This window comes from Ricinus communis, chromosome 2 (genome assembly GCF_019578655.1).
Source record: "Ricinus communis isolate WT05 ecotype wild-type chromosome 2, ASM1957865v1, whole genome shotgun sequence".
Classification (NCBI taxonomy): Eukaryota; Viridiplantae; Streptophyta; class Magnoliopsida; order Malpighiales; family Euphorbiaceae; genus Ricinus; species Ricinus communis.
Window position 1 is genome coordinate 23,901,020 of NC_063257.1, and position 12,372 is coordinate 23,913,391.

The window sequence follows — 12,372 nt, forward strand, 5'->3', positions numbered from 1 at the left end:
TATTTATAAATATTTAATTTGTTATTTTAAAATACTATAAATAAATTTAATATTTAATATTTAACTTAATTAAATTTAATAATTTAATTTTATAATTAAAATAATATTTAACCATATAATATATCGGTAAATGATAAATTATAAATAAATACAAAATAAAAGTCTACTCCAATTTAATTTCTCTGTTGACCAAATCTCATGATTCTAATCTCCAAACACAGTTTGTTAAGTTGCTCTGAGTTTGCTAAATGGTAGAAGTGGTTGGCAGATTGCTCTCTTTCATCTTATGTTGAGTTTATCTGCTAATTAAGTTCGGGGATTCATATCATACAAAATTTAATTGTATTATGTGAAAATAAATATATAATATAAAATAGTTAAATTAAATATAATACTATATTAAAATATTAAATTTAAATATGAACATATTTATTTAACTAGATTGATTTATACAATCTGTTCAATAAATTAAAATTTTAAAATAAATTATAAATTATTTAAATTTTAAAAATATATTTATTTAACTATAAAATAACTCAAACTTAAATTATTATTTTAAAACTTAATTAAAAATAAAAATTATATTTTTATTTAGAGCATCCCAACAGGGCTCTTGTTTTAAAAAACATAATTTCTATAATAAAAAGTATCTTAGGGTATATTTAAATATAACAAGTAAAATATTTTATTTAAGTCTAATATACTCTTTATATTTATTATTTTATTTAAATCTAATAGACTTTTTATTTTATTCTTTATTTTATTTTTATTTTTATAATTATTAATAATTTTAATTTTTAGTTTGATTTTTTATTACAAATATCAATTAAATTAAATATATAAAAATTTATAATGTATTTATTAAATATAGAGTGGAGAATGAAGTTTAATTTTTATATATTTTATTTTATATTTAAAAAATAAAAAATACTTGTAATATTATTTATAATATGAATCTATAAAATAAAGAAGTTAATTATACATGTTTTTAGACTTACTGTTTTTGGATTAGACATGTTAATAGAGTTACTAGTTTTGGGTCCTCAAGTTATTTATTGGGCTTGACAAAATAATGTTTACTAATTTTAGGAATGACAGTGTCCCTGTTCCTACTTAATAGACAACAAGTTTCAAACTCCTCCGTCACAATTGATCCTTCCACATTGCTGGCAAACTTCCTTCACTTCGTCTAACCACCGTCGATCACAGGAGCACTACCGACGAGAGGTCCAAACGCCGTAGTAAATTACCATCACAACTGACTGCAAACATAACCATACAAAACACCATTTACCATTTAAAAGAATAAAATTTCGAATTAAAACACATACATATATATACTAAACGTTAATAATAGAGACAAAAAAAGAAAAAAAGAAGTCATGGGATGAGCTTCCGGTGGCTGGAACAACCCGAGGCTACCCTTGAAAGAGTACCCACAAACTTGTGTGCTAATGATTTGGTAAAGGAACTTTCCAGATTGTATAAAGACTTTTATAGGAGTCGATAACTTTTTTTTTTTTTTCTCCTTTACCCAATCATTGAGTTAAAATAATAGCGCCAAGTAAATTAAGAAAAGAAGAAAAAAAAAAAGGAAAAGGAAAAAGGAAAAGGCATTTATGGTTATAATTATTGATGTTTTTTACAACTTACTTTTTATGTAAAGCAGAGGGTTGTTACAGAAAAAGCTTCCTTTCTATTTTTATGCTCTTCTTTTATATCCTATATTATATTATTCCAATTTCTCCAATCGAACCTTCTAAAGCCTCTCTCTCTCTAACCCCCTGAAGAATCAAACCAATGAATGACAGCAAAATGGGTTCTTGTTTTTAAAATCGAAATTCACAGCTCTATTACAAACACATTCTTAATTCATTTTTTTTTTCTTGGATTTTTTTTTCTATTTCCTTGGCTTCAATTTTGACTCTTTACTTCCAACTTCCTTTATGGTAAGAGTTCAATAATTTAGTTTTTTCTCTTTTAGTTGTTTGGTTGCTTAGAAAGTTTTGAGGTTTTAAGAAAGATGAAATATTTTCTTTTCTTGGGATCTTTCTTGATTGTCTAATTCTTGTTGATTACTTCTGTCAGAAAGAAATCCAGCAGCTGTTTCTTACCTTTTTCTTATCTTTTTTAGCAGAATTGGTTTCTGGGTATTTGTCTGTTAGACCACTTTAGTATCTTTTTTACTTGAATCAATTTGGAGTACAGCAAAGGAGCAACAAATTTGATAGTTAATGTCAAGACAGAAGCAACAACATCTACTTATTGCTTTGAGTTATAGATAGATTGCTTATTTTGGTATATAAGAATACCCACTTGTATATGCGCTTAAATGAGCTTTTATAACCCGCTTGCTGACCAACCTTTTTCTATGTCACCTCTTAGTTTCTGGTTGGAGAGTCAGAGTTCCTTAACTTTCACATTTTTCTTTTGACATTTCATGTGAGCAGCGGTTCATGTCTTGTTGAGTTCTTTTTTTTTTTTTTTTTTCCTTTGATCATATGAATGCTTTATTATACTTTACATCTTTCAAGGATGGAAAGTAAATTGTCCAGTATCATGCTTTGCTCGTGAAGTGATTCATTTGCTTTTGTTGATTTTGCTCTCTCTACCATGAACTCTTTGTTTGTCCTATTACTATTTCCCCTTTTTCTCTGAAGAAATTACTCTAAATTTACTACAATTTGTGGCCCGTCTGTCAACTTTCTGATAATCATGTATCTACATATATAAAAAATTCTTATGTATTAGCTATCTATGTTAGCAGGTCCAAAACTCTCTGGAGACTTCTGGTAGGTCTTTGGATACTGCTCGTGAATGATCTACTACTTGTGTTTTTGTTGGTTGGGACATTTATTACTTCTTTTTATAGTTTGCTTAGTTCTTTCATTTACTTTAACTTGTGATTGCTGACTAGTAGTGACTACATTCTCTGAATTTTTTTTTGAATCATTTGTACTAGTTCATATTGTTGGAGTCATTACCTTGTACTCTTTTTTCTTTGTTATTTTATCACTGTCATTCCTTGCAAGCAAGTTATTACATGCCAAAGACCTCATTTTTATTTTGGTTGCTGACATTTTATCATTTCGATTGGTGTATTGTGTAAATATTAAGATATGGGCTGCATAGTGTCTACACCAAAGGAATCTGGTGGAAACAGAAGGAAACCAGGGAGTATTGGAGAAGTTTTTGTCTATATACCAGGTTTCCGGATACCCAAAGCTGTCGATTTTTCTGTGTCACTGGGAGACCACTTGTCAAAGAATTTAGTGGAACGCCTATCCGCTTTAAGAACTCGTATTGTAGTTATGGCTGGGCAAGAAGCACCAACAGTCACAAGAACAAAGAGAAAAAATGCTACTCAACATGGTAGGTTGTAAAATATTGTGATGTGCATACCATGCTAGATTAGTAGTGGATTTAATTGTTCATCTGTCAAACTGATTTGTTGTTTGAAGGAGGTTCAACATTGGCTGATCTTCATCAGGCCCTTGAAGATTACTTGCCTATTCTTTTGGGATTAGTTAAAGATGGAAGCCATCTACAACACAAGGTGCAATTTGTGTGGATAAACCAAGAGGATGATGCAGAGGTGGGCGCGTGTGAATATTTATTATCTGTTAATAAGATCCTTCTCTTTCTCTTCCCCTCTCCCACCATCTAGAGGTTCCAATTTTATGCACTGAAAAAATGTTGAATTGATATGAATAAGTAATTTTGCAGGAAACTGCCATGTCCAATGCATGGTACGAGGTGTTGTCAGTTTTGCACTTAATGGCAATGCTATTACTTTCACAGGCCAACTTGTTGCTTCTTCCAAGAACATCTGCTGATGGTTATCAGCCAAAAGTATCAGCAGGTAGTTAACTCTGCAAAATTACATGCTTCAGTGCAAGGGGATTATTCTATGTGTGTGTTTATAGTTAAAATTTTTGTCCTCCATAATCATGCTCTTGCTATTTCGAACTTTATATTGAAGTCCTAAGTTTTCCAAGATTTAATTTTTTTTTTCTTTTTGGTGAACATACATACAATGTTCTCTTCATTTTGCTGTTGGGACTTGGAAATTAACTGCTATATGTCCTATCTCTGACATTAGCCTATCAAATGTTTGCTATTCATAAATTTGCATAGTCAATTTAATAATTTTCCATAGACTAACCATGTGGCAGACAAAAAGTGCGAAAAATTATTTTTCGTTTGTCCTGCAATTATCAATTTGATACATGCTAACTGTATCCTACTGTAAAATACACTCTGAAAATGCAGGGTGAAGATGTTCTTACAGGTGGGATTGGAAAATTGGCAATGTTTATATCAAGAAATAAGAATTATTATTATTGTTATTATCTTTTTGTGAGTTTGACGAATGAGGTAAATTGGAGTGAAAAGTATCACTTTGGAAGACTCCAAGTGGAAGTACTCAAAAGAGAAATGAATTTAAGTTAGTAGGTGATATAGGAAAGGTTTGTCAGATTATCACTTTGGAAGACTCCAGGAGGGAGAGCTCAAAAGAGAAATGAATTACAGGTAGTTAGTGGTACAGGAGAGCTTTGGTGGATTATGTTTTAAGTGTATGTGAAGGCTAATAGTATAGAAAATCAAAGTCAGATGTTAAAACCAACAAAGAACTTAGGTTCTGGAACTATCTAGAGATCTAGTATGATGGGTGAAAGAAAGTTGGGTTAATTCAGGTTCTTTGATGTTATTTGATGAAGAAGTAAATTAGGTCAGTTAAAAGCTTCCTACGATTTAATGGAGCAAAATCAAATTAGCATTTCAGTTACTTGTCAAGACAAAGGAAAAATCAAGATCTCTAACTTGCACACCTTGGATCTTTTTGCAGTCTGTTTGCACATAAGATTTCATTTGCTAGAGCTAGAATTGAATCATAAATCCAACAAATGGTAAAAAATTCTATCTAATCCACTGGTTCATATAATTGATAGAGCTAACATGATAGTATTTCTAATCAACTAGGACTTAGACTTGAATGCAAACTAAAAATTTCATACACTGAATTCCTCTTAGACTATGTAAAACATCCCAGCTAACATAACAGGTCGAGAGTAAAACTTGAGAATTGAGATGCTACTCCTAACTCCTGAGCCCATGAAACACATTAATAGCAGCTAAGCTACATGGATAGACATATAGATAAGGTTCTGGGAGGAGTACAGATTGAGAAGTACGTAATTAAGAAGAAAAACCTTATACCCTATTGGGTGAGGATGGAGATAAATACCAGATTTACTTACAAGGTTGTTGGCATAAGTGAAGAGAAAGCTTTGTTTAGGAGATGGAATTGGAGGGATGTGGCATTTTATGAATCTTCTTTTCATTGCAATGATGTTTTCATACAGAGTAATATCACAAGAAGATAACTTTTAGACTGATGGTTTAACATTTAAAATCGCCCCATTCTTTGGGTTAAAACTAGTTTTGAAGGGAGATCTTTTGAGGAAGACGAAGTGAGGAACATGGTTTTGAAGTGGAAAGGGGAAGGCTCATAGTATTGATGGATTTACATGGCCCTTCTACTTTTTGTCTCTTGAGTGTGTTTTTCTCTCTGGTTTACTGGTTGATGGATAAGATTGTGGATTGCACTTTTACCACTCATGTGCTTAAGGAGAATGTCTAATCAAGACTTGGCCCATCTAATTTCTGTTCTGTGTCGAGGTTGAAGCTGCTTTGAAAAAGTCACCCTTATAGATATTATTGCAAAAAGAAATTTGAAATTGTTGTTTAGCTGCTGTGAATTTCTTATGATTAATGCGTCGAGTTGACCTTTCAAACAACTTTTTATTACTGTTAGTCCACATGTTCAATGTAATATTCTTTACTTTTCCTTATCAACAACTGTAATAACAATGCCAGTCAGACCTTAATTTCACACTATTATATGATCCTTGCTAAGGTGTTATCGGATAGGTTTTCTTTTGTTTAAGATATACTATTTCTAGTCGTAGAGATTTCGGTGAGGGAAGGTTGATTCTAGGTGCAACATGTATTGCTGACCAAATCATAGATGATCTTTCAGAAGGAAAATGAAAAGGAATGGATTTAGGGAAGGCCTATAGTTGTTTAAGTAGGGGTTCTTAACAATTCATAGACAGAAAGGGCTTTGGTCCTAGATAAAATGTCATAAAGGTCTTTTCTTTTCGACTGTGTTTGTATTGACTGTCAATGTGGAGCCAAAGTCTAGGTTTAAGAGATTAATGGGATTGTGAGTTCCTTTTCTTTTCACTTTCAATGTTGCAATGCATAAGGGGTTTGGGAGGGGTCATTTGGAAATTCTCTTAAACCTAAACTTAAGTAATCAGTTTGAATAGGGTTTTTGAAATCAATTAGATCACCTGTTTGTGTGACCTTTAGAACTGGGGTCTGGAGATGATCAGACGCCTGTGTGGCTGAACTTTAGAATTGGGGATGATGAAGCCTGACCAAAGATCACTTGACATGGCCGGTTTGACTCTGAATTGGTTGACCTGGTAAATTAATTTGTTAGATTTAGTTAAGATTGCTAATTGGAAATTGGCCAGATACTTGTTCAAGTGACCTTCATAAGTAGAGATGATCAAACCTTGTATAAAAATTCATCAACTTTTAAATATAAAGAGATAGCCTCAGAATGTGAAGATGAGCTGTTTGGTTCTAAGAGTAAGTTCATGCTTTCAAAGGGAAGTTAATTCAATTTGCTACTGCTGTTAAGCCTATATGGTTGTTTTGGTTGTAAATGAATGATTGTACAAAGGAAAACCACAATCTCCTTTTCAAAGCATTTGAGAAATTTGCTTAATCCACCACTCTCTCACTAGCTCTCTGAATATTTTTTTCGCTTTTTATTGATTTAGTACTATTATTAGTTCTTGAATTCCAGTACCAAGTGATTAATGTGTATTCTTAACAAAATCCAATACATTTCCTTGAAAGAACTTGAAGCTCTTAAACTTTTAACATGAAAAGCAGAACTGCAAGTAGGGAAGTCAAAGTGATATTTTGGAAACTCAAAAGTGCAATCTGCTTAGTTGGAGAAATCTGCTTCATTCTCCTAAAATTTCTTATCGGGAAGGGATACAGCAAATGTAGAAAAACTTTAGCTGCTGCTTCTGCTGTAATATTAATTTGGGCCACTTAGGGCTTTTATCTTTATTGCTGTTAAACAAAAATTAAGTTAAAACTTAGAATAGGGCCAAGTCAAAGTTTGCATGGTAAAGGGTTTATAGGATATGTTATTGTTAGGTTCTGATTTCATTTCTGACATAGTAGTTGATTTGGTCACCACTCAAGTACTTCCTTTCTATTCAAGGACAGTAGTTAGGAGGAGTGGTGTAACAGAAATCTATTTCTATTTCTAATACTTCTCTTGGTTTCTTATGTTTCTTCTCATAATTTTTGTTATTTCTGTATTATCTCGTCTTCCATTTTTCATTCTCAATCTAGTTCAGATTTTAGTTTCTTTTCTTTCTCTCTTTCTCTATTCATTTTCTTTTGTGCACGTTTTTTTTCTGCATCACTTATTTTCTAGAGTCTTTTCATTATTGTGCTAGACAGCTAGAGGACTTGGGGTTGACCCCTCCCATATTTATGGTCGAAAGGCATTTATCAGACGTGCAAACGAACTGAGACTTCTTAGTTGGATAAACATTTATTACTAGGTTAGCAAAAAAGTTTCTAGGTGGCAACAAAGAATAGGTAGGGTGAGAAATGAGGACAAGTAAAAAAGAAGTGTATTTTACATGTTAAAATTTCCTCAAAATATTTTTTGGTCCGGTTACAACTTATACTTTGGTAGAAATTTTGTTCTGAGTTTAAGAAGAGTTTTAATAAATACTGAAAAATGCACCATGCTAGTTGAGCTAGTGATATGCATGCAATAGTTGGTCTCGCTGAGCTTGTAGGCCATGTGCATTGCATATATGCTTGTTTCTACCCTGTTCTGTGATTCACATGACTGGTTCTGCTGCATAATTTTCATTGTCTTTCATTGTGGTAGAGAGCAGGCGTGCTTCCATTGATATTTTCTTGAAGGCTGCAGGATACCTGGATTGTGCGGTCCGACATGTGCTCCCACAGTTTCCAGCTGCACTAAGGTTGATATGGTTGAAAGACTTGCAACAGAAGGGAGCCTATTGTCCTGTGATTACGATTTTATTCTGACCTATATTAGCTTTTGATTGTAGGAGAGATTTGCCAGTGGACTTGGCAGAAGGAGTTCTTAGAGCACTTTGCCTGCAAGCGTTGGGGCAGGTAATAGCTTATTTATGGATGGATTTATTCATTGAATTGAACTGCAATATATAGATATGTTTTGCTTCATTCTAGTTGCAACTGTAAATGGATCTCACCTCCTCTACCTCACATGACTAGCAGGCCACCCCTTCTAATAGGAAAGGTTCATTAAGTCCTGAATCCTGTTTTATTGACATGCTTAAGAAATTTCACTGGATTTTGGTTAAAGAACTATTAGCCAATTAGAACAGTAATCAGTATGAATTAGATCTTGATCAAGTCTTATCTACTCTATCGTATTATGTCATCCTTTAAGTGATTCAAAGTCTAGTTCCTTGACTGCTTTCTTTTAGGGCAGATGTATTGCAGTGCAACTCTAGTTGCTCACAATTTTGCGAATTATCTTAAGAACATTGAATGGGTTTTCAGAATTTACTGTTTTTGGAGTATCTTATGGATTGGATGGTTTTAATCCTTGACAACCAAGAGTTGATTACTGGTTGTTTAACTTTGGCTATTTGTTGGTTATTGTTGGTGAGGAGCCAAGGCTGCAGTTCAAGGGTTTAAGGGAATAACAAGGAAATCCTTCTTTCTCTTGTTCTTTTTTAAAGTAGAAGCTGTTTAATTGTCAACTTTAATAGATGACAATTTAATTGCAGGGCATTTGAATTTGATAGTGATAGACAGCTTCAGTTTACATTTGTTTGAAATGCACACCTGTATTAATGAATCATCAAGGAAGAAGAAGAATTGAATATTACAACCTGGGGTATTGGACACACCTGTAAAGCTTATGAACACAACACTTAAAGATGAGGATTATGCATTTTCTTAACAAAGGTCAACTTCCAAAGAGCAACCACCAATTAATTATATTTAAAAAACTGTCACCTTTCAATCTAGTTAAGCAACACTTAAGGACAATTCTAAGAAAGCCGGTGAACTTCCCATAAAGAACCTGAGAAAGCCACTGTGCCACTGTAAATTAATAAATATCCAGGCCCTCAAAATTGCAAGCATTCCTCTCCTCCAAGTACTCCACAATATTTCAAAGAAAGAAAACTTTCAACAAGAACATGTCTTCTTATTTGTTTTTTGTTCTTTCTCTCTTTCTTTCTGGCTTCTATTAGTACTACTCACCATTAACTAAGTGACACAGATGCCAAGATGAAGCCGATGGAAGTGCTAGGTGATTAGTTAAAGCTGAATTTACATGATAGCTAATCGTAGAGCTAATTAACCAACATTTTTGAAAAGGGATGCAACCTCTCTCTTTCCGAAAGATAAATTACTAGAGTTTGTTTTGGAAGCAAATATCATATATTAGGTTATGACTTGAGTGCACGAGGATTGCTGCTCTAACAGTGGGTTTGGGCTGGGGCCTGCTTTTATGGTCTAAAAATCAACTTCTAGTTTTAATAGTAGTTTACACATGTTATTGTATACAAATTAAATCAATAATCTCTTCATTATGTGGAGCCTGGGGTATCACATATATATGCCCATCTGGACTACTGGAGTAACAATCTATTGGCGGCTGATCTAACTATATGATCTAAAAGTTAACTTCTAGTTGTTAGTAGCAGTTCACATGGGGATATTAAAATTCAGTCTATATCAGCAGTCCCTATTCGATGCGAGACTCAAGGTATCATATTCTCCCTCACTTTTACTCCTGACATTTTCATTAGGAGAATATGATAGCCCAAAAGCTTTGCTTATCAAGCAGAGTGGATTGTGGAGACGGATCATGTAAGCTTCAGCATGGAATGTGGAGACGGATCATGTAAACTTCAACACTTAGCTTCATACAACTCTTAGTCCAGCACTTTTGGCTGGTAATTATTTGATATTGTATGCCGGCCCATGTGTGGAGAAGTAAGGTAACTGGAGTGGGGTGGCCTGACCAAAGTAAAAGTCAACTCTTGATTGTTAGTAGTTCATGCGGGGCATTCTACACAAATAATTATAATAGGATAGTCCCTTTCTGATTTGAGGGTTATGGTATTACATTTTCCATCTGATTTTATATTCCAATTCTTTCTACTGTCTATGACCCCTTTTAGTGTTTCTTGTATGATGAAGGTTGTTGATATCCAACTTGGGATGGCAATCGATAGTGCCAAAGCCACTCTTGCAGTAAAGAGGAGGCTTGCATGTGAGATGGTAAAGTACTGGCAACAGGTATGTAACTGTTATTCTGTCATCATTCATGTTTGACCAAGCATGTGCTTCAAATATAAGTTTTGAATTTGTACAAACATAAGTTTTGTATTAAAAATTGTCATGTTTTCCCCATTATTATCACATTTGCCTTCATTGGTTCACTTCCTTTCTCATCTTCTTTGGCTTGTTGCTTGACAAGCACTTTGTGTTTGGCAATTCAGTAAGCAATATGGTCTATGGGTTTTATAGTCAGCACAAATTAATTGCCTAATTTCTTGTGGTACTTTTGGCAAGTAGATACTATATGCCATGTGACCATAGTTTAGCAAATATATAGGAACAAACAGAAAAGCAACAAGGATTGGAGGGAAAAAGAAAAGGGAAGCAATGCATTTGGGTAAAGTGTAATTTTACCCACTACCTTGGGGTCTTAATAGCAACTTAATGGTTTATGAAATTGGACACTGTAGCAGAGTTAATAATAAATTTGGAAATATTTTTCTTTTGGAAATTGGGAAATGGAAATTTTTATGTCTTAATGTAGAATTTTATAGAGAAAGGAAAAAAGAGAAATGTTCTCTTATATTTTTTTTATATATCAAACATAGGAGAAACACAACTTATATAGACTAGCTAAAGGATAGAAAAAAAAAAAAACTTAGATAGGAACTAATTTATCTTATCCCTAAACCTTAGAATGTTTATCCATATCTCTAACAACCAAAAACTAATTAGTTATTCTAACTTATCAACACTCCCCCTCAAGTTGGAGCAAATATATCTGTCATGCCCAACTTGCTAACTTGAAATTCAAATTGCTGTCTAAATAACCCTTTAGTTAAAATATCTGCCACCTGCTGTGTAGGTGGTACAAATGGAGTACACATAATTCCTTCTTCAAGTTTTTCTTTTATGAAGTGCCTGTCAATTTCAACATGTTTTGTCCTGTCATGTAAAACAGGATTATGAGCAATACTGATAGCTGCCTTGTTGTCACAATACAACTTCATAGGTAAACTAATAGATCTTTTAAGCTCTTGTAGAACCCTTTTCAGCCAAAGAATCTCACACACTTCCTGTGCCATTGATCTGAATTCTGCATCAGCACTACTTCTAGCAACTACATTCTGCTTTTTACTTCTCCATATGACTAAATTACCCCAAACAAATGTGCAGTATCCAGAAGTTGACCTTCTATCAGTGATTGAACCTGCCCAATCAGCATCCGTATACACCTCAACTCCTTTTTTTTCATTTTTCTTGAAAAAAAGTCCTTTTCCTGGTGTACTTTTCAAACAACGAAGAATTCGATATACAGCTTCAAGATGTTCTTTATATGGAGAATGCATAAACCGACATACCAAGCTTACATCGAAAGCAATGTCCGGACGAGTATGTGATAAGTAAATCAGTTTTCCAACCAACCTCTGATATCTTCCTGTGTCTACTGGAACACCATTCTTTACCTCCCCAAGTCTAGAATTAGCTTCAATTGGAGTTTCAGAAGGTTTACAACCACTCATTCCAGTTTCTTTCAAGAGATCTAGAATATACTTCCGTTGTGAGACAACAATGCCTTTCTTTGACCTTGCCACTTTTATTCCAAGAAAGTATCTTAGCGGGCCTAAATCTTTCATTTCAAACTCCTTGGCTAGGTTTTGTTTCAATCTGCTTATTTCAATTATGTCATCTCCAGTCAAAATTATATCATCTACATAGACAATTAAAACAGAAATTTTGTCTTCAATAGAACTGTTTATGAAAAGAGTATGATCAGATTGATTTTGATTATAACCTTGACCTTTAACAAACTTTGTGAACCTCTCGAACCATGCTCTAGGAGATTGTTTAAGGTCATATAAAGATCGCTTTAGCTTACATACCTTGGCTCCAAATTTCTGAGCAAACCAGGTGGAGGTTCCATGTATACTTCCTCTTCTAAGTGACCATTCAAAAAGGCATTCTTCACAT

General features: G+C 33.4%; 1 protein-coding gene across 5 annotated transcripts in view; it reads left to right on the forward strand.

Annotated features, from left to right (window-relative positions):
• Positions 1-1,651: 1,651 nt before the first annotated feature.
• The window catches only part of LOC8262211, a 30,037-nt gene continuing 19,316 nt past the window's right edge, over positions 1,652-12,372 (forward strand). The window contains exons 1-7 of one of the 5 annotated variants that reach the window (XM_048370692.1): positions 1,652-1,949; positions 3,118-3,372; positions 3,462-3,595; positions 3,727-3,862; positions 8,000-8,096; positions 8,187-8,253; positions 10,321-10,419. In XM_048370692.1, coding sequence (XP_048226649.1) covers positions 3,120-3,372; positions 3,462-3,595; positions 3,727-3,862; positions 8,000-8,096; positions 8,187-8,253; positions 10,321-10,419 — 786 coding nt within the window. In that variant the 5' untranslated portion in view covers positions 1,652-1,949; positions 3,118-3,119. Of the gene's footprint in view, positions 1,950-2,419; positions 2,443-2,477; positions 2,793-3,117; positions 3,373-3,461; positions 3,596-3,726; positions 3,863-7,999; positions 8,097-8,186; positions 8,254-10,320; positions 10,420-12,372 lie in introns of those variants that run through there. The other 4 variants (XM_048370693.1, XM_002519533.4, XM_048370691.1 and 1 more) reach the window with 4 other exon arrangements.